We start from the raw sequence: 22,872 nt of genomic DNA on the forward strand, positions 1-22,872 counted from the left end.
CCCCCCCCCCCCCCCCCCCAAAGGGAGAAATGCTGAATATATAAAGAAGGTTTTCTTTCTCCTAATCAAATTAATAGAGCCAAACCAAAAGAATTTGCAAGCCCTGGAAACGCTCAGTAAGCTCCACATTTTCTTCAAATACTTTAAAAGCAAAACAACTTTCATAAGCATATCAACATAAAGGAGTCTACTCCCATCCAACAAATACAAGGAGCCAGTTTAAAATAATAATTAGAAAAAATACAAGCTACATTTTCTGCCACGGGCTCTGTTCTCCAGGAAAAGACTGCAGAGCGTTTAAGCAAACTGTCTGGGTTAGTGACAGCTGATGTCCCATATCCCATAGCAGTAGTCATGACCTTCAGGCCCCCCGTGACTGACGGGCTGACCCCAATCACTCCAGGGTGCAAGGTAAATGACAACCAAAGAAGAACAAGAAAGAGAAGAGAAAGAAAACTTGCTGCCGGCTTTGTAGCCAAGCTTCCTAATAAAACCTAATTCAAGCTGTCAGGGTGAAATGAAGAAAGTGTCAACAGGGGTTTTCAGAGAAATATTCCAAATGTTTGGCTAGAATGTCCAAGAGCTCGGCTCCCCTCCCCCAGCCCCAAACCACTCCTCAAAAAGGGCTGGAAAATCCAATGTTGAAAGGAATTTTAATAACTTGTCCAGGGGGACCCCGAGGAGAGGCCCCAGGGAACGCTTTTCTTCCATTCCCTGACAAACCCAATCATCTCTGTAATGGTGAAGAGCACAAAACTTGTGAGGGAAGTGCCAGCCGAGGGGTTCGGTGAAACCAGCATCCGTGTGAAATAGGACCATCCTGCCTGCCTTAGAAACAGAGCCATTTAGTGGTGACCTGCAGGTTAAGAGCCTTGGGAGCCACCAAAGAGAACAACCTGCCACCAGTGAATGGCTGAGGTTGAACCCGAGGAGGGGGAGCAACATCCTGTGCTTTGCACACCACGTCCTGGGGAAGACGGAGGGAGAGCGGCTCTCCAAATTACCACCCCTCTCACAAAGGCAAAGAACTGAAAGAACCCCTGAGTGGGCACCCTAACATCTGGTGAGACCCCAAAACACTGCCTGAGTTTCACATTAACACAGGGGCCGCCCATGGCCATGACATGGAATTGCCCAGGGAGGTGAAACCCTGTGGACAGACCCAGATTTTACTGGTATGGCACTGAGAACACTAGAAATGTGTAATGAGGGCCAGGTTGGATGGGGCCCTGGGCAGCCTGGTCTAGCATTAAATGTGGAGGTTGGCAGCCCTGTCTGCAGCAGGGGGTTGGAGCTTCATGATCCTTGAGGTCCCTCCCAACCCAAGCCATTCTATGATTCTATGAAGTCCTTCTGCCCTCCTGATGCTTCTAGCAAGGTAAAAGCTTTCACTAGGTGCAAAAAAAAACCAATTTCTGGCTAACAGTTGTCTTCCACTTCAGCACACACGCAAGGCCAGTATCTAGGAGCAGTGGGATGGAGGAAGGATGGTAAACACAAAACAGAGAATATTTGTACATACTCTCCAATGAGAAATACATACATATATATAAATATACATATATAAATCCCTAAACCAGAAGCCAGAACTAACCACCACACAGGGCAAAATCAAACCTTGGGCTTTCTGGCCAACACACTCCTTGAAGGACAATGTAGGGAAGCTGCATAGCCATCACACACAACCAGGCACTAACCCATCCTTTTTTGGAAAGATTGGCCCCAACCATCTACCGTGACTCAGAAATGTCTCAGAAGGATTGGCTCTCTCCCCTTTTACACACCTAGCATGGCACTGGGCTCTTTTTCCCTACATAAGGGAGATTTATGGAAGACTTGGCCAACCAATGCTCCAAGGGGCCCACCAGCCACCTGTATCCTGGGCAGAGTGTACCCAGGCAGTTGAGTGGCATGGAAGGCTGAGAACTCATCTTTTAATTACACTGAGATATTTCAATGCCAACAAAACTTCTTTTTTTGACTCCATGATCTCTCGAGGTCCCTTCCAACCCCCCATGACCAGGAACACAATCATCCCCTACCTCAAATGAAGGTCTTCTGAAAACTTCAGACAGGCGTAGATGAATTCCTTAATCTGATTGTAAACTTTAGGCACAAACTCAGAAAAGGGAAACTTCTTTGGAAACGGTTGCTGTAAAGAACAGGAGAGAACTGAAGTCAAAGAGCAGATCTTTTAGAGAGAGAACTGCTCTCACAGCCAGCCCAGAGTGACGACTGCTTTCCAGTAACATGTTCCAAGCAGCCAAATTAATACTAATATTAGCTGAGTCCAGCAATGAAACAACAAGCCAGCATTTATTGTATATTATATAAACATTTCAGCCAAGTGAAAGACCAGATAATCACTTACAAACGGCACACGGGTGCATAAGGGATTTGGAGTCTGAAATGGGCTGGAAGGAGACTTGTAGCTAGAAGGGAACAGGCAGCACAAAGCAATTCTTACTCCCTCTTTCCCAACTCCCTTATTCGTAACAAAAAAGCCTATCAGAAGATTCTTTGCCATTACTTCCCACCACACACAGGCATTTTGCTTGCTCACCTCCCCAGTTACCGCACAAGGTGAGCACTTGCTTACAACACAAAAGCCAAGAGGAAACAGATGTCCTCTCCCTCACAACCCACATTTTCACTACCTCGCTCTCACTCGTAGCACAGCTGTGGCTGGGAGGTGCAGAGCAGTAAAAGCTGGACCCCATGATACAGTCTCAGGGAAGGCCACAGACTTTCTGAAATCTAAACACTTGACTTGGACCGAAAACCCTCCCAGCCATAATTAAGTTCACCAGGCTTGGAGCTCGCTGGCTGCCAGATGTGGAGCACAAGGCCAAGCATGCTTTTAAGGGACACTGCCTAGGTCAAATCTGGCTACACTGCATGCACGCACTTTTACAAAAGCCAAGATAGACCACTTCTTGTTTTAGGTTGGTTTTATGTCTTTTTTGTTAGACAGCATTAGATTAAAACAAGTTAAAGTCAGTAACAGTTCATACAATGGGAATAAAACACCAATGGAAGGAAGTATTTTCATCTCTCTTCCATCTACTGCAAGTGATGCTGAACTGCAACAGCACACTGTGCTCTGAAAGCAAAATGGATGAGGTATTCCTCACCCACGCCAGGAGAAGTGCAACACATGGAAAATCTATTTGTCCTTTTCTCTTTTTGTTTCGAGTTGCTGGGACCTTCTCAGTTCTACTTCTCAATGCCAGTAACAGAGGTGTGGGCTTTCAGCGCACTGGGAGTCACGCCGTGCCAGTTGCCTCATTTCACATTACCTTTTCAAGTTCTGCATCCTGGAATGGGAACTGTCCAACTATTTTCTTATAAATCTCTTCATTTGTCACTGGGATGGGACTGTAGTTATCTGAATCGAGTATATTTCTAGAAGAGAAGAAAGCAAGAAAGCTACAGCTGGGGGGGAGGCTGCAAGGTCCCTTCCATGCTATGATTCTATGCTTCTATGATTTCAGGGGGAAGTTTTTTACCAAGAGAGTGGTGAGGTGCTGGAACAGGCTGCCCAGAGAGGTTGTGGATGCCCTGGAGGTGTTCAAGGCTAGGCTGGATGGGGCCCTGGGCAGCCTGGTCTAGTAATAGGTACAGAGTTTGGTGGCCCTGCATGCAGCAGGGGATTGAAGCTTGATAAATCCCTTGAATCTTTTCCAACCCCAGCCATGCTATGATCCTATGATTCAAGTCAGACTTTTATTTCTTGGCTAAAAGCACTTTGTAAGGCATGTCTCCTGGGTTTACTCAAAGAGCTTCTTACCTGAAAACTCCTGACCATTTCTTCAGCAGCGTTTCACTGTACTGGTCTTGGATCTCCAACAGCATGTCGAAGAGCTGGTTCACTGGGAAGCCATATCCCTGCCACGAGTGGAGGAACAGAGCAACTGCATCAGCTAACAAGACATCGCTGAGCAGCATTTGTTGTGTTTGGGGAGCCTGCATGCAAACCCTCCCTGCAAACATGCCTGCTGGCAACAGACAACAGTCACCTACCTGGAGTGTATCTGCAAAGAGGACGATGAGGTTCTTCAAGTCCAACACCAGGCTTGGGTCTGAGCAATACGACTGCAAAGAAAGGAGCATTAAAACACGTTTTCAACCCCAGCATGCAGGAAAATACTGCTCTCAGCCCTCCTGCCTTATCACTCCAGTGATAATACATAGGCACACTGTGCAGCCCCAGGATCAGCAGTGTTTATTGCATAGTCCATGCCTGAAAGGCTTGCAGGGCTCGGGAAGGCACGCTGATAAGGGTATCTCTCCTGGTAGTGCACAGCTCATGAGGCTCTCCGTGATGAACAAGGATTTCAGTTGCTCTCCAGATACCTGGAGTGTTTCTAAGATTACCCAGGAGCTGCTGGGGAAGTGAGAGGAGATGAAGCAAATCAGTGTGCTGCCGTGGCAAGGAGACAGCAGAGCCTCTCATGTAATATTTAGTGTGTTGTGTCTAATGGTAATGAAGCATTGCGGCGAGGCATCCCCGAGCCCTACGCCAAGGCTGCATTGCTAAGTGGAAGGTTCAGGCTGAGGAAAAACACACTGCGTGCCTTTCAGCAACCTGATGGTCAGAGCTACAGCAGATGTGTGTATTTACTGTGGGTCAGGATGCTGCCTGAGGCTCTGAAGACACTCCAGCAGCCCTGAGCATCGCCCCAGGGACACCCAGCATCACCCACACCAGTCCCACCCTATCTGCACACCAGCAGCAAACCTCAGTCCTGCCGAAATATGCAACGTTTCAGACAGGCTCTTACCAAATATAGAATCATATGCTGGAAAAAAGAGACTGAGATTTAAAGCTCACTGGAAACTCAAGGGGGAATGGCTCCATTAATCAATGAGAAAGACTGGAAGAGACACGTTTTCCATTTCACTCTCCAAAAAAGAAAGTCAGAAAGAAAGATAATGCCCTGAAGCTATCAGGAATGATAAAAGATGTCCCAGTCTACAGCAAGGGAAGAAAATCCAGGTGTTACATTTGGCCGAATGGGAAGAACTGGAACAGTCTCAACCTGTGCAGAAGCCTTCCAGCAAGTCTCACCAGCAACACAGGATGGACAGCACTGCTCTGTAGAGATGACACAGTTGACCACAATAATAGCATTAAGAAATTGTGGCAAATTTTGTGATTACTGAAAAATAAACTCCTGACAGCCATTTCCTGCACTAGGTTAGAACCTACAACTGATGGCCATGGTGGTAAAGGTGAAAGCAGAATGTGTGCACACGTCTGTCCATCGTGGCCAGCACACCAGCAGGAAACTCCACTCATAAAGAAAAGAATCAAGGAATCATAGAATGGCTTGGGTTGGAAGGGACCCCAAGGATCATCAAGCTCTAATCCCCCACCAATCTCCATATCTACTACTAGACCACGCTGCCCAGGGCCCCATCCAACCTGGCCTTGAATACCTCCAAGGACAAGAAGTGCAGCTTTATAACACAAGGAGATGTACAACTCTCTGCCTAGTCCCTTTTTGGGGCATGGAAGGAGCACTGTACTGCTTAGGTACCACACACAGTGTTAGATGCATGCCCACAATAAGCACCCCATAGCATCCTCCTGCTGCTGGATGATGCTCCCTCCAGGAGCAGCAGTGGGATTCCAGTGATTCAGGCCCAACAATTTGAAAATGGACTTGGGGAAAGTCATTCAAGATTCTTCTTTTATTGTCAAATGTAGTTTATTTCATCCCATAAACCAACAGGGTGGCTCTTCAGCAAGCTATGAAACATCAAGACAACTCAAGTGCTCCCAGCTGAAACAGTGCATTATTATATCAGGTCATGCATTCTTTCCCCAGTTTTCCAGGACAACCCGACTCCCTCTGCTGGTGCTTTTCAAAAGTGATGAACCAAGCAAAGGAAAACACTGCAGTGCTATATTCTCCTTTCCAGCCTCCCCAGGTATTGCAAGTTTGGAGCAGGGAAATACAGTGCAATGTGAACCAAACAAGCCATAGAGTTCTCCTGGAGGAACAGCAGTGTGTTCCCTCTGTTGCTTCAAAAAGAGTGAAGTCAAAACAGAGTAGTACTGTGAAAGCCAACATTTCCAGCACGTCAAACCCAACTCAAGCAACAGCTGAGCAATCTGGGGCTTTTACTTACTGAGTGTGTCCTCAGTGCTGCAATGGTCTTTGATAACGCCATCTCCCACAGCTCATCAATATAGGCTCTATTTACCAAGCCCTGCGTTGTATGCAAGATGTGATCTTCGACTACAAAAAACCTGATGGGGAGGAGAAAATGGCACTGTTATCAGAAGTCACAGGCATCAAAAGAGATCTGCAAACACTGCGTGCAAGGGACATGCACTGCATGTGCACAGATCTCCACAGCGAGCCCAGATCTGCAGCATCCATCCCAACTACTGCTAAGAACAGATCTTTTCTTCACTTATTTTTTAATGTTGTAGTATTTTATACGATGCCACACTGCATGACAGCAGTGAGCCAAAAGCCAGCTGTTCCCACTAACACCTCTGTGCACACACAAAGGCAGAGCTTTCCCACTCCGTTATTTGAACAAGAACTGCTGACTGAACTCGGCTTCAGCCAGCAGCAATCGCCTTACAATGGGTTAACTGCAGGGAGAACACTTTAACTGCAGGGAGAACACTCTGGTGCTCTCTACCCCATGCTCTCAGCACCATTTGGAGGCAATCAGTTCACTCCAGTCCTCATTTATCAAACGCGTTGGTCCAAAAGCAGCAGCACAATTCAGGGAGCAAGTGTCCCAAAACACAGTTTTAAACAGGAACAAGCAAAACCTCTGTTATATTTTGTAGGGAAAATCCAGCCTGGAAGCCTGAAGCTGTGTTAGGTCAGCAGCACACACTGCACTCTCCTCCTTCAGCAAGAAAACAATCAAATAATTGTCAAATATTAAAGAATCATTAAGGCAGAGGGCCTATTTGCCTCATTAGCAGGGCAGGCAGGTGGTGCTCCCAGAGGTGGCAGGTTCTTATGGCTGAGCACAGCGAAGTTCACCAAGTTTTGTCTCCTTTTGAAGGACAGACACAAAATAAGAACAATATTCCCTCCTCTCTTTTCCCTTCTGGGCTCCTCACAAATGCAGCACGCACACATTTAGCACCCATACAAAAAGAACACCTACCCTACAATTTGATTGAAGTACCTCCTGTAGCCGTCCAAAGTTTCATGCTGTGACAAAGGAGAAGCGAGCAGAGGTTGAAATAAAGGAGAGCAAAATGGGAAAAAGAAAAGAGCATCCACAAGGCTGGGCTGCTCCATCAGGAGGAACCCCAAGCACTGACCAGGGCATGGCCATACCATGTTGGAAGGAGGCTGCAGCACCAGCCGGGCTTGTTTTCTTCTCTGTTTCCTGTAGTAGTTCTCAAAGGTTTCTCGGGCACCCTGGAAAGCAGAGAGGATGAAGTCAAGTAAGCAGGCTTTGAGTTAATCATTTAATTGCACTTACAACACACACTGCATCAATGACACAAAGCTCGCTCGCTTCCAGCATTCAGGGCCAGGCTGGATGTGGCTCTGGGCAGCCTGGGCTGCTGGTTGGTGACCCTGCACATAGCAAAGGGGTTGAAAGCAGATGATCATTGTGGTCCTTCCCAACCCAGGCTGCTCTGTGATACTATGACTCCATGATACCTGCACAACTCAATCCAAGTGCCTAACGAAGACTGATTTTACTCCAAACACTAAGAGGAACAAACCCAAATACACGTCCAAGTGTACTTGAGTTGGACTAGATGACTTTTCAGAGTTTCCAACTGAAACAATTCTAACAGCAGGAGAAGGAGAAATGGTTTGAAGTTAAAGGAAGGAAGATTTAGTTTGGATGTCAGGGGGAAGTTCCTTACTATGAGAGTGGTGAGGTGCTGGAACAGCTGCCCAGAGAGGCTGTGATGCCCCATCCATCCCTGGAGGTGTTCAAGGCCAGGTTGGATGGGGCCCTGGGCAGCCTGGGCTGCTGTGAAATGTGGAGGTTGGTGACCCTACATGCGGATTGGAGCTTCATGATCCTTGAGGTCCCTTCCAACCCTGGCCATTCTGTGACTCTGTGATTCTGTGATCTTCTGACCCCTCTGTGCCCACTTCCCAATATCCTTGGGCAGATGTGGCACACGGTGCCGTGCAACCCTCCCCCTTTACCAAACCCTAAGAGGACAAACATCCGATCTACCTAAGGATGGGGACAGTGGAACAACCAGAATTTTAGTGCTGGTGAACATCAAGAGGGGACCAGCAATGCCAGAAGGAGCAGCAGAAATTCTTGCACTGATTCTCAGTGATGCAAAGCCACAAACATCAGAGAGTTTCAGAAAAAGATGCTTGGGTGGTTAATACCTGTCAGCAGGAGAAAATAAATGAGTTTTTGAGCTCATTCTCTCTCATGGTGGCCATGCCTCACCCACCACCGGGGTCTGAGCCTCCAGATGAGAGCCAAATCCCAATATGCTCCCATAACACAAGCACGTGGGTTTCCCCTCCACGAGCATCACCCACTCACGCCAGGCACGGCACAGGGGTCAACGCTCTGGCGGTTGAGGCCGTGCATTTGCAGGGGTTTGGTTTTACCAAAAGCTACATCTGAGCATCCCACCCAAGCAGGGCAACGCAGCCCCGTGGATCCTCAGATGCCACCCTACCTGCTGAGCCCTCCTGGTCCCCCGGGCTATGGAACACCTCGCTGGTTTTTCTCCCTGCCTGTTTCTCCCTCCCCCGCGCCCGTCCTGTTTTATGTCTGAAATCGGATTATAAACACTTCAGAGAAGGGACAAGGCCTTGCTTTGAACTGGTAGGAGACAAAATCTCATTTGGAATTCGCAAAACAAACAAGAGGCAACAACAAATATCACCTGCCTGAGGAAGGCACCAGACCCCAACCTCTTCTACCAAGACAACAAAGAAATACAAAAGAAAACCCCATGCTAATTTAATGATGCTGCAGCTACTCCATCGTTACACAGCCAGGCTGCCTCAAAATGCCTCAGCTAAAGGGGACCTGGGCAATTTCTGCTTCCTTCTTCTGTATGTCTCGCCATCTGCATTTCTTCTACAGGAGTTGGACTCCATGATCCTTATGGGTCCCTTCCAAGTCTATTCTATGAATCTGTATCACAGCTCGAGCCCCTAAGCTATGCTGCTGCTCTCAGTTTGGCAGTGCAATAGCAGAACCAGACTGTTCCATATTCCCACTCGACCACTGCTGGGATCAGATTTTAGGCATCCATTAACCTTTGCTTTGCCTCATTCCTCAAAACCTACACAAGTGGAAGAAGAACTCAATTATCTCCCAGCAGCACCGCCGGGATTTGGAGCGAAGCCGCTCACTAACTCAGCACAGCCTGCTACCAATGAGTGATGCAAACCTCCTAATTCAAGGCTTTCCCCCCCCCGCCTCATCCCTATTAAATTGCTGTTGGGCCCCACCGAAGGCAGGAGCCCCAGAGGACCAACCCCCGAGAGCGGCTTTACGCAACGTCCCATGGAAGTCAGCAGGTAATTAATTCCCCATTAGTGAATGCACAGAAGCTGCCATATCCCAAAGCCACACAGGACCTCGGGGACCTCATGGAAGTCTTGAAAGCAGTTCATCTCCCAAAGGCCGGTCTGAAACCAATCAGTTATTTTAAGACTAGATTTTGAACATTTCTAGGACTACGCCGCAGCAATGTGTGCCAGCTGAAATGGCCTACCCTCCAACTGAGCTCCTCCCTGCTCCCCTCATCCTCCTCACACACTTCCTCATGACTGTAAGGCCAAGGGGCGTCCTGTCACCCCGCTCCCTCTTGGGGTCTCCCTCCCATCGCCCTCTGTCCCATCCTCTACCTGCCCACTCCATCGCAGGGCTCCTCCATACGGACATTCTCCACGCAGCTGCCACCAGGCTGTGGGTACAACACGCATCCCTCTGGCCTTAAGCTGAAACCCCTGACCCCATCACTCAGCTCCATTGAGGACGTACCAGCAGGCTTGGTAAAAATTGCTCGTATTCCAGCTTCTGTGATAGCTTGAGGAGTCATAAAGGTTGGAAAAGACCACAAAGATCGTCCAACTGCTGACCCATCGCCACCATGCCCACTAATCGTAGAACCATAGAATGGCTTGGGTTGGAAGGGACCTCAGGGATCACAGAATCATAGAATCATAGAATCACCAAGGTTGGAAAAGACCTAAAAGATCATCCAGTCCAACCGTTCACCAATTCCCAATAGCTCCCACTAAACCATGTCCCTCAACACAACATCCAGCCTTTCCTTGAACACCCCCAGGCTCGGTGACTCCACCACCTCCCTGGGCATCCATTCCAGTGCCTGACCACCCTTTCTGAAAAGTAATACTTCCTCATGTCCAGCCTGAATCTCCCCTGCCATAGCTTGAAAAGATCATCAAGCTGCAATGCCCCCGCCACAGGCAGGGCCACCAATCTCAACATGTAATACTAGGTCAGGCTGCCCTGGGTCCCCTCCAACCTGGTCTCAAACACCTCCAGCCTAATCATATCTGAAGAAGCACAGGAACCAATTTTATCATCATATTCTCTGATCATTAAGCTAATTTGGGTTGCATTTTAACTGAAAAAACTTTCCCTTTTCCTCCAGCAAGAGGGACATGAGCTGGGAGATGAGACATGAGATCCCATACAAAGGCCTTGCTATAAACCTGTCCCACACCTCAGAGGGTCCCTCCAGCCCCACACGGTGCCTGGAGGCTCTGGACATCAGGTCCTCCTGGTTCCAACCCAGCACACGGCTTTAACTTCAGCAGAGGAGAAGGAACAGCAAAGACATTTGAAAGCATTCCCAAAAAAATGTAGGTCATGCTCACATTTTAACAGTTTCCCTAAAATTTATGGCCCCAACATCCCCCTCTCGATGCGCTGTTCCCTGTATTTTCCTCCTTGAGCCTTTTTTGAATGGCCCAAGAATTAGAGGCTCCCTCATGAGAGGCTATTCCAAAGAAAAACTTCTCCTCCCAAAAGAAAAAATAAAATCTCTCAGTGCCATTCACATTCTTCTTATGCACTATTTCATCCTTTTCTCTTCAGTGCATTCCTCCATCGTCCCCCCAGACCGTCTCATCGCTCATGCATCGTATTCTCTTAAGAATGGGAAGCCTTTCTTCCCCTTGGTGGCAGTTTTAGTTAGACCACCCAGTTTCCCACATTTGACCTACTTAGGATCATACAACTTATCACGTCTTCAGATAATAATATTCCTCTTCTCCAGGCTCTATTTTTAATACCGTTTTCCTCTGGGTGAGAAAAATAATAATAATAAAACAAAAGCAAAAACAAACAAACCACACACACACACACAAAAAAGAAGCATCCAGAAAAGATGACATGATCCCATATTTTACATAATATTCATCTGGAAACACCACATAGTATTCACACTTCCATCCATTCCAACCAATGCTTTGATAAAAGCTCCTCAGCAGTGACCCACGCTTACAGCCATAAGCTCGGAGCAGCAGAGCTGTGCATGCATGTGCTTTCCTACTGCTGCTTTCCATGTCCCTTCAGTGGGAAGAATTCAGCTTCTCTTTCTTTTGGTTAGTACCTTATAAAGATTCGTTGCACCTGTAGCACCTTTTCTTCCTAAAGAAGGGTGGAGATGTTAAAGAAATGCACAGATGTGGCACCTTGGGACGTGGTCTGAGGACATGGTGGAGTTGGGTTGGATTTGATGATCTTAGAGGTCTTCTCCAGCCTTATTGACTCTATGATTCCATAAAATAAACTCAATGCATAAGCAGACAGCAAGCAGCACAAGGCCCAGGGGGAAGAATCACAGAATCACAGAACTGTAGGGGTTGGAAGGGACCTCCAGAGATCATCCAGTCCAACCCCAAGGCTATTGCAGGGAGCACATCCCAGCCCCAGCCTCCCATTGACTTCCACATTCACCACAGACCTTCAACAGCAGCAAGACACTGCTAAGATGTATCATTAGAGAGGCAGAATCCCTTAAGGGTTTCTTGTAAGCTCAATCCAAACTGTGAGGCAACCAGGGAAGCAAGTTGGGGAGAGGAGAGGGAGGTACTTTTCTTATTTATCCAGTTACTTTTAATCAGAACAGGTTTCCCTCAACTCTCATTGTCTTAATTTAAGCAAGTGGGAAGAGTCCAAAGCTTCACTTCCAAACTACACATTTATTCTAATCAGTGGTCCAGAAAAAAAACCTCAATAATGCCTCATATTTTTAAAATTACCAGGCAGAACTTTCCTTTTCAAATTAGCTTCATAGTTCACAGAGTTGGCAACGAGAGGCAGATAATTAAGATCGTAGATGAGCACCACATAAGGGAAAACAGAATATAATCACGAGAACGCAAAAAAACAACAGCTGAAAAAAACACAGAAAGTTTCATAACTTAGGAGCAGCAGAGAGCAAATCTAGCTGTGAATTATAAGGGAAAAGCATGCTCTAAAGCTTGTCCTGCTATTGTGCTCAGCAAGCACTGAAAATGATCACTAAAATGAAACTTCTCGGATCCAGAACGTACGGATGATGGTACTTTGGGTCATGACATCTGTGCTGATTTGGAGCAGAAACCTATCCCATGCACCTCAGGCACACCCACATTTAGTAATGTATTTAGCAATGCAGCAGCACTTGCTGCTGCTTGAGCTGGACTTATATTCAATTTCTCTCTCACTTTATCATAGAGTTATTTTATCATAGGATATCCCAAGCTGGAAGGGACACATGAGGATCATCTAGTCCAACTTCTGGCTCCACACAAGCCCATCCAAAAATCAGACCACATATCTGAGTGTTGTCCAGATGCTCAGGCAAATGATCAAAGCTCAGTGCCACCTCTGGAATCTCAGGGGGCTGCAGGAAGAGGAAGAGCCATCCAAAATCCACCCAGCAGCATCAGACGACATCACAAGACTCTACCACCATCATTTGCTCTCAAAACACCTCTGGATTTCAAGCATTTAATGAGTCTAATGGGCAACCCCACAAACTTTCACTGGTTGTTCATTCTCTTTTGAATTTGGTCCACAAAAATTCTTAGTCACTCATTTTTGGGAATTCTCTCACCTCTGAAAGAGAGAGAGACAGCATCCTACAAGAGCAAGGTGAGATGCAACACAAACCAGCAGCTTTGTTCCTATACAACCACCTCAACTACACCCTGAGAAGCAGATCAGCATTCTACTGCTTTTAAAAGTCTGCCTTCAACCAGCTCCTTGTACACAAGAACTAAGTGTGGAGCAGCCAAAATCTAAAACAGTGAGTTAAGGTGTCATATGGATAACATGGGGTAAATACATGAGGGTTGAGATAAATAGGTCATACTCCATAGGGAGGCCTATACTAAGTGGAGAAGTATAATCACAGAATCAGAGAATCACAGAATGGCCTGGGTTGAAAAGAACCACAATGATCATCCAGTTTCAACCCCCTGCTGTGTGCAGGGTCACCAGCTTCAGCCTGTCTTCATAGGGAGGTGCTCCAGCCCTCTGCTCATCTTTGTGGCTCCTCTGGACCCTCTCCAACAGCTCCCTGTCTTTCTTGCACTGAGGGCCCCAGACCTGGATGCAGTACTGCAGATGGGGCCTCCCAAGAGCAGAGTAGAGGGGGACAATCACCTCCCTGTCCCTGCTGGCCACCCCTCTTCTGATGGAGCCCAGGATCCCATTTGCTTTCTGAGCTGCAGGAGCACACTGCTGGCTCAAGGAGCTCCTTCCAGTCTTGCTTAACATTTTTGTTTCCAGGAGGCAATGGATGTGGCCTCAACTGCTTTCCAGAGGACACCAAGCTGTGGAAAAAATCAACATCCTCATGCTCAAGGGTAGTGCCACTGTCTAAGGGGTCCCAGCAGGCTGGTGGTAGGAGCCAACTAGAATGCAATGAATTTCAACAAGGAAAAGGTAGAGCCCTCAAACCTCTGCTTTAGGACAACTGCTGAGGAGCACCTCTGTGGATAAAGACAGTAAGTTCTGGTAGACAGCAAGCTGAACATGGATCAGCACTGCACCTCTGCTGCAAAGGCAGCCAAAAGCATCTGGGGATCTAACAGCTGCCTTCCCATATCTACAGTATCTACTGAGGAGAAGGAACCAGGTTGGCTTTTCATTGCAGTGCTCAATAGGAGACACAGCAGGTACAAATGAAACAGAGACATTCTAACTAGTTATGACCAAAACCTTCCCAGAGAGGTTCTGCAGTCCCCATCCTTGGAGAACTTAAAGATCTGCCTGAAATACCACGTTGGATCTCACAGGTGACTTGCTCTGAGCAAGACTGAACTGGAGAATTGTTGAGGTCCCTTCCAACCTGGCTGATCCCATCCTGGAAACAACAGGCTTTACAAACAGGCTACGGAGGTTCTGGAGCTTCCAGGTAGTTTCACACGTGGCTTATTTCCAAGCCTATGCTCCAAAACATCCTGATCACCAGCCGTTTCCAATGCATCACGTCCTGTGAGGAGGATGGGCTGGAACTGGGGTCAAGCTCCCACTTGGGGGGATTTAGCCAATCTCAGTCTCCTTCAGGAAATAACAGAATATTTCTTTTCCTCCACATCACTGAGCAAGGGTGATGCAATTCGTCACCCCTCACCTGTCTGAAACTTGCCCCCACAGACAGCATTTCATTTTCATTCAGGCACAGGTGCTAAACAACACCCGGCGTCGCATCAGCACTGAAGAGACCCTCAATCAAACCTGGATCTCCCTGCCTGTAGCCCCCAAATCTCACGGGCATGCACAAAATCAGACCCATGTGTATCACCCCTCTCCCAGTGGGACTCACAACAGCCCTCTGGACATGACCTAAGTTCTAAAATCCTGAAAGCAACCTCCAAAATACCAAAGATGGGCAGTTTGTTTTAAGGAGAAACAATCCTCTGGCACTTAAAGAACCCATTGGGAATGTGTGTGCAAGCTGGAAACAAGCTGCAAAAAGACGAGCTCGGAACATAACGTGCCCTAAAGATCCCACAAAACAAGAGAAAAGTGGTAATCACTAATGAGACACAAAGAAGACTGGCTCCCAAGCAGATGCTTAACTTTAAAAGCACAAATATTCCCAAAGGATTTCACATAGACACAGGGGTACACACGCAGGTGCTCCAAAGAGAGCCTGAGAGGGCTTTGCTGAACCGGGATCAAAAAGGCTCAGCTCCTTGGAACCACTTGTTTACTGTAAACACCACCTCCAGACCGAAAACAAAAAGATAAAGTGAACCAGAAAACTGCGTGGGGGGAAGAGAGAGCAGCAGTGTGGGGATGGCTGGGCCCTGTGGCTGCCCCACAGCAGCCTCACCCCACATTTGACCACTGCCACCAGCAGAATGAGAGCTGCAGAGTGACAGAATCATAGCACGGTTGGGTTGGAGGGGACCATAAGGATCTTCCAGCCCCATTGCTATGGGCTGGGTGCCTACAGCTGCCCAGTGCCCCATCCACGGCCTCAGGCACCTCCAGGGATGGGCAGCAGTGCCAGCACCTCACCTCCAACCTCCTCACTTCTAACCTAGACTTCCCCTTTCAGTCTATGGCCATTCCTTGAGCACCTCCAGGGATGGACGGGGCATCCACAGCCTCTCTGGGCAGCTCTTCCAGCATCTCACCACTCTCTCTGTCAAGAACTTCCCCCTCACATCCAACCTAAATCTTCCCTCCTTCAACTTCAAACCATTTCCCCTTGTCCTGCTGTCATCTCCCCTTTCACAGAGTTGATTCACCTCCTGTCTGTAGGCTCCCTTTAGGCACTGAAGGCTGCAGCCTTCTCTTCTCCAGGCTGAACAAGCCCAGCTCCTTCAGCCTGTCTTCATAGGGGAGATGCTCCAGCCCTCTGCTCATCTTTGTGGTTCCTCTGCACCCTCCCCAACAGCTCCCTTGTCTTTCTTGTACTTGGGGCTCCAGACCTGGACACAGCACTGCAGATGGGGCCTCACAAGAGCAGAGTAGAGAGGGACAATCATCTCCCTGCCCCTGCTGGCCACTCCTCTTCTGATGGAGCCCAGGACACCGTCTGCAGTGTAAAAAGTCAGTCAAGCACAAAGCCAGTGATGCATTTTTGAGGTTTCAGGCCTTGCCCTCAACAACACGGCAGCAGCCAAGCGAGGGAAGGCTCATGGGCACGGTGGAAGGAAATGCTCCCAGCGTCCCAGCGCTGAGCTCCTGGTAGCACAGAAACCCAGCACCAGGTATTCAGGCAGCAGGAACCCAGGTGGGATCTCCCCTTCCCTTAAAGGAGAGCAGACTCCTTCCTCCCCAAAATCAGGCCATCACCTCACCTTTGGGGGACACAGCTCCCTAGCCCTGCCTATAGGAAGCAATGTCAATTTTCCATTTAGATGAGGGTAAAGCCTTTAATTTCACCCTCCTGGCTGCAGCTGGAGTTCCCTTTTAACTGCTTGGGCAGGGGAGTGAAGACAGTTTTATATGGAAAAAAAAATGCTGAAAAGGCCACTTTAATATGCTTGTATGTGAAAAGGAGAGAGCTTTTCATACTGCACGATAATGAGGGTCAGCGGGATATTACACTTCACCATATGGCTAATTTGCACAGCAGGTCAATGCTCTATTTGCTTTTTTTTTTCCCCCTTTTAAAGACAGCCCTATAGATTAAGCTGCATTAAGACTAAACAAGAAAATAATAATGATAAAGAAACAATGAAGCGTGAGTAGGAGATGCCCTCTAATGTTCAAGTTTGGAAGGGCTGGGGAGGAGGTTTTGTAAAAATGAATGAATTAATTAAAAAGAATAAAAACACGTACAGATGAGTGCGGAGGGACAAGGCAAGGTGCAGATGGCACTGCAAATGGCACTGACTCAGCACCAACCCGTGCCCACCAAAGATGGGGACGCATCCCTACTGCCTGCAAAGGGCCACGCTGTCCCTTCAAAGCTTAGAATTCTATTCCTGTGGAGCAATAACCACACACACCAACACAGACTGAGTGCCGACCTGCTGGGAAGGAGCTCTGCACAGAAGAATCTCGTTGACCAACAATAGACTAACAGTTGACCAATGGTTGACCATGAGCCAGCAGGGCGTTCTGATGGCCAAGACCTGTGGAACCCTAGGGTGTATGGCACAGAGTGTGGCCAGCAAGGCAAGGCAGGTGCTCCTCCCCTCTGCTCTGCTCTGTGGAAGGGCAGATCTGGAGCACTGCACCCAGTGCTGGGCTGACCTGTTCCAGGCAGACTGCAAACTGCTGGGAGAGCCTCACGGAGGGTGTGAAGCTGGTGGGAGCCTGGAGCACCTCCTGATGGGGACAGGCTGAGAGCCCTGGGGCTGTGCACATGGAGGAGAGAACGCTGAGAAAGATCTGAGCAGTGCTGATCAGTGCCTGAAGGGCAGGGGGCAGGAGGACAGGGCTGGGTTCCATTTGGTGGTGCCCAGTGCCAGGACAAGGGGTGCTGGGCACAAACTGGAGCCCATGGGGTTTCATCTGAACGTGAGGAAGAAATGTTTTTTTGACTTGGAGACTGACACAGCCCTGGCACAGCTGCCCAGAAAGGTGGGAGAGTCTCCTCTGGAGATATTCAAACCCACCTGGATGCTTTTCTGTGCAACCTGCTGCGGGGAACTGCTTTAGGCAGAAGTTGGACTGGGCGATCTCCAGAGGTCTCCTCCATCCCCAATGACTCTCTAAGTTGTTTTATCATTAGCGGAGTGTTTAAGCAACTCTTGAAACACAGAACTTGTTTACTTGCACCAGAAAAGCCCATTTGTCCTGGCGTGTCCCCACTCTGTGCCTGGCCCAGGCGTGACCCGGTGAGGCACTTCCTGTCCTGGAGCCAACAGCGGCCACAGCTCCCAAAAAATCTGCTGCCTGAAGATTAGGGAACCCAACCCGTGCATCTGCAGAGGGCAAACAGTTTGATTAACGAGCCTGGCTTGTGTAATCACCTCCCGCCCTTCCCTGCTGCAGCACAGTGTTAATTTATTAAATACCTTAACAAAGGGCCTTTATTAGCGGCCTTCACTTGGCGGGCTGCTTACGGAGCGTTGCTAGCTACATCTCATAAAGCTTTAATTGACTGCTGCTTTTCACAACCTCTGACCTGGGAGCGCAGGCAGCCGGCTGTGCTGGCTGAAAGGTGAGCCCTGAGGAGCTCCTGGCTCCAGGGAGTTTTGCTAGGGATGCAACGTGCTCGGATGAGCCCAAGGGAAGGGAGACCTGCAGATGGGCTCTTCCTGGCTCCCCGCAGTACCTGGAGCCAATTTGAGCTCCCATAGTTGCTTCCCTTTTCCTAACAGGAGGAAAATTTGATGCGGTGAGAAGCGTGAGGTCGTATGGCTTGAGTGATTTGGGGTGGAGCAAAACACCGTCTTCTCAGTTAAACATCATGGAACTGAGAAACAGAGGGGGAAGAGCAGCAGATGCCAGTTTCCTCCCCTTCCTCCCTCCCATCCCATGATCCCAAGGAGCAAGACTTGGCACCCTGCTCCAACACAAAAGCAGCAAAACCAGGAAGCAGGGGGGGCAAGAGGCAGAAATCCAGAGTGCCACGGAACCACACAGAATGGGATTCCCATTTTGTTGGCATGGGAAACCATCACAGAACCACGAAGACTGGAGAAGAACTCTGAGATCCCCAAGTCCAACCCCAACCCACCCCACCACGCCCACAACCAAGTCCCTCAGTGCCAATCCCCACAGTTCTGGAGCATCTCTAGGGACGGTGACCCCACCACTCCCCGGGCAGCTGTGCCAGTGCCCAACCATTCTTTCAAAGAATAACTTTTTCCTAATATCCATCACTGTAGCTGCAGAAAACTTGCTGCTGACAACATGAAAAATCAGAGAATTAAAGACTTGCTTTGAAATCTGAACAGAAAACAACATGAATACATGGGGAGACTAAAGCTGCCAGCACACAGCTGCACCTCCAGCATGGTGCAAAAGGGCAGGTAGCTCCTATCTCTGCTTCCCCCAGAGTCACAGCTGCTCCCGCTGCTCATTCAGCTCTCAGGATTCTAACCTTCCCAAATGTTTGGCCTCCAGCCTCAGAAGCTGGGACTGAGAGAACAGCACAGCTATCACAGAATGGCTTGGGTTGGAAGGGACCCCAAGGATCATTGAGTTCCAACCCCCTGTCACAGGCAGAGCCACCAACCTCCAGATCCAGCGCTAGCCCAGGTTGCCCAGGGCCCCATCCAACCTGGTCTTGGATACCTCCAGGGATGGAGCATCCACAGCCTTTTTGGGCAGCCTGTAAGCTACCTAAGCTTTCATCACAAATAAATAAATAGGCATGGCTAATCCTTCTAACTGCAGAAAAAGAAGGCAAGAAAATGAGGATAAAGTGCACTTCAATTGCTCAAATCCAGGAAAGAATTTCCTTTTCTTTCACTTCATTCATATTTTTCACACACTTGTATAACCAGGAAAGAAACCAAGTTTGAAAGAGCAGAAGCCTCAGTTCTGCGAAGCAGCTCGAAGTATTTTCACCTCCTCCAAATGTAAAACAAACACTCTGAAATCTTAACGTCACCCAAACCTTTTGCACCACTGGAGCTCTGAGGTCTTCCATGCAGTTCCAAAGCAGTGCCCAGGAGCTGCTCACACCCCGAAGTTGAAGCCATTCCTTGGATATTAGGAGAATTTTCTTCTCCCATAGAGTGGCCAGGCATTGGCACAGCTGCCCAGTGAGTGGTGGGGTCACCATCCATGGAGATGCTCCAGAACCATGGAGATGTGGCACTGAGGGATGTGGTTATAGGCATGGTGAGACGGGTTGGGCTTAGGGATCTGAGAGGTTTTTCCAATCTTACTGATTCCACGATTCCCACCAGCACATCCAGAGCTTGGTGGATCTTTCTTTCCCACCAGCAGAGCCCATTCTTACAGCTAACACAGCATTTGCTCTGCTGGTCTACAGAGTGCAAAAACCTCATCCCTCCCCAAATGCCAGCCCAGGTCCAACCACCACCAAAACCCAAAGTCCAGGAGGAAGGATGGGATGCAGGACTGAGGCCACGTGCTCAGACTCAACAGTACACTGAAGAGAGCACATTAATCCCTACAAACAAAAAAAGCCCATAACAAATGGTTGCTGCCATTCAGGTGATTCTTACAGCAGAATCACAAGGAACAGGCCTGGCCTCGTGTTGAGAGCTCACATCACATCTCCCACCGCATCCTGAGTTTCAGGTAACTCTGCAAGGGGAGAAGGGACAGCATCCCCTTAGAAGTTTGTTCCTCCCTGAGAAATTTAACCTCTGCAGAGCAAAGGATGACCTTCCAGGAGAGAAGGCATCCTGCATGTGTATGCATGTGACAGACGAGCAGCCTCGGTCAATCTTCCAAGTATTCCAAGATGCAAAATTCCACTTCTATCCCATTTTAATAGGCTGAAATGTCAACCAGAAATGTGTTTTCTTTTCCATTTAATAACGGTAGAAAAATAAAGTTTATTTGCAACTGCTCAGTCATCGGTTTGGAGCTGCCGGGTTCATTTAACAAGAGCTTGGCAATGCGAGGCTCTCCGTTTGTGCTGCACACGTAGCATTTGTTTTGCTATGCTGCTGAGCCAGGACTGAGCACCACAGCTCTCCCTTAAGCTACACCAAGCAGAAGATGTTGCCCCAGTCTAACACGACATTTCACATCACATCATCCTCATAAAGAGAGCTGGTCCACACGCATAAAACACCAAACACATGGCCACGCTCTCGAAACTGTATTTATCAAATTGATTCTTGATATTAAAAATAGATACGTTCATCCACAAGGAACGTGCAGAAAGACTCCAATGCTTTAAAATATCCCCCTCGAGGGCCTTTGCTGATCTTAAAAAATTTCACATTTTAAGAGCTAAGGAAAAAAAAAAAACAAAAAGAAGGCCTCCAAATTTGGAGCTGCTGTGCCTGACAAATGAAGTGAAGCGCGGAGCAACGCTGAGCTGTAAAAGGCGAGAAGGACATTAAACTTCTCTGAGATGACAGCTCGAGCTTTCACAGCTCCTTGCAGCTAATGCTGCTCCAAAGGAGCGCAAAGCAACGTGCACAAATGGAGATTTGTTGGGCAGTGTAATCTTCTGCTGAGATTAATAGGCAGAAGTTTATCTCCGAAAGGGGTAGCAGCACAACAGGAGATCCAACGCACGGTCGGACCCAGAAGACCAGCGACAGTGATAATGAGTCAAACAAAACCCATTTCTCTCTGTTTCTAATAGCTTTGGTTGTGGTTTCAGATGACAAAATATATCACCTAACAGTGTACGTTTCTGAGAGCTGCGCCGACGGGCAGCGCCATACACAAATACAGCCCTTTGGTCTTCCCAGCATCTAATGGAATATTTCCTGAAACTGCTCCAAGGACAGATAGAAAGAGACCTTTTCTTAGCACTAAATGGCTTTTCTCTATCAGCTTCGTTTCTGCTTTCAGACTTTCCAGTCATCTGCATGCACCTCCCTTCACGTATATCCGACCCACCTGCTCTGCCCAGCATCCCCATGGACACAACTGCTCCACACTGGGTCGTAAGCCACCGATGAGCTTCCATCTGTTTGGAAGACAATGTCTTCAGATGCTGCAACTTGCCAAGAGTTGCCCAACTTAGTTATCCAGAATTAGTGCCTCATATCTCAAGAGCCAGCTTGGATGGGGCTCTGGGCAGCCTCAGGTGGTGGGGGGCCCTGCCTCTGGGGTTTGGAACTAGATGATAGCCTGGGTTGAAAAGGACCACAGCGCTCATCCAGTTTCAACCCCCTGCTATGTGCAGGGTCACCAACCAGCAGACCAGGCTGCCCAGAGCCACATCCAGCCTGGCCTTGAATGCCTGCACGGATGGGGCATCCACAGCCTCCTTGGGCAACCTGTTCCAGTGCCTCACCACCCTCTGAGTGAAAAACTTCCTCCTCATATCCAACCTCAACCTCCCCTGTCTCACTTTAAAACCATTCTCCCTTGTCCTATCGCTATCCATCCATGTGGATCTCTGGGGTCCCTTCCAGCCCAAGGCATCCTATGGTTCTGTGATTCCACTAGCCCTGCCTGTGAAACCTGAATAAAAGCTGAATATTTTGCAGGGAACACCACAGAAGAATACACAATAAAGCTGCATAAGGCTAAGATACACAACATAAAGGAGCTTCTCCAAGACAAATATTAGCATCCACCCATCAAATAAATCTTTAGTTCTGCAGAACAAGACACGAAGGGGACACGGAAAGAATCACGTTGGGTGAGCATCCCAAGTGAGCTCATAGTTCAATAGCTACGGTGGGAACTACACCCCTTTCTGCACCCAGAGTCTCTTTCATGCCATCTCTCCTCCCAAAAAGCCAACAGACAGCTCTGCCTTGCTGCACCAACAGCTCTGAGGTAGGGGAAGGCAATGGTTGAGCCCCACGCCGGGTAATGCTCGAAAGAAATCACTGCGCACTCAAACAATGGGATATTTGTCAAAGTGCAGCTCCATCACCAGCAATCATCTGTTTTTCATAACTACATTTGACCTAAACTGAATTGACTGAACAAGTAGCCTGTGTTTTCCATTCTGCGTCGCAGCTCCCTTTCTCCCCCCCCTCCTTTTTAAGTCATAGTTTCAAAAGTTACAAAGCAATGATGCAGGCAGATATTGCCTCATTATAAATGGCAGCACCTTCATATTTTCAGGTTGCATTTTTGGCGATTCCCTTCTTGGTTCCAGGTGACCTGCAAGGTTAATGCAGGGGGATGTGCCTTCTCCATATGCTTGCTTTCCATTCGCCCTGCCTGCAAAGGAAAGCACAGCCCTACGCTTCCAGCACATAGAGAACTTCTAACCACAAGCTCTTCTTTCAGAATGTATTTAAAATTCATTAAAACTTTATAATGAATGAGCTGTCAGGAAAACAAACAAAACTATTCAGGACATGCCCATGGAGTCTTCCATGC

General features: G+C 48.3%; 1 protein-coding gene across 5 annotated transcripts in view; it reads right to left on the bottom strand.

Annotated features, from left to right (window-relative positions):
* Nucleotides 1-22,872, bottom strand: part of EXOC6B (exocyst complex component 6B) — a 245,126-nt gene that overhangs the window by 100,312 nt on the left and 121,942 nt on the right. For all 5 annotated transcript variants that reach the window (XM_042811691.1, XM_042811690.1, XM_042811689.1 and 2 more), the window contains exons 9-15: nt 7,323-7,406; nt 7,147-7,193; nt 6,139-6,259; nt 4,024-4,095; nt 3,791-3,888; nt 3,300-3,405; nt 2,043-2,152 (exon numbers count right to left, since the gene is read on the bottom strand). In XM_042811691.1, the coding sequence (XP_042667625.1) occupies nt 2,043-2,152; nt 3,300-3,405; nt 3,791-3,888; nt 4,024-4,095; nt 6,139-6,259; nt 7,147-7,193; nt 7,323-7,406 (638 nt within the window). The remainder of the gene's footprint in view (nt 1-2,042; nt 2,153-3,299; nt 3,406-3,790; nt 3,889-4,023; nt 4,096-6,138; nt 6,260-7,146; nt 7,194-7,322; nt 7,407-22,872) is intronic.

This window comes from Centrocercus urophasianus, unplaced genomic scaffold, assembly GCF_019232065.1.
Source record: "Centrocercus urophasianus isolate 14NV4802_14NV808 unplaced genomic scaffold, USGS_Curo_1.0 seq_13, whole genome shotgun sequence".
Lineage (NCBI taxonomy): Eukaryota > Metazoa > Chordata > Aves > Galliformes > Phasianidae > Centrocercus > Centrocercus urophasianus.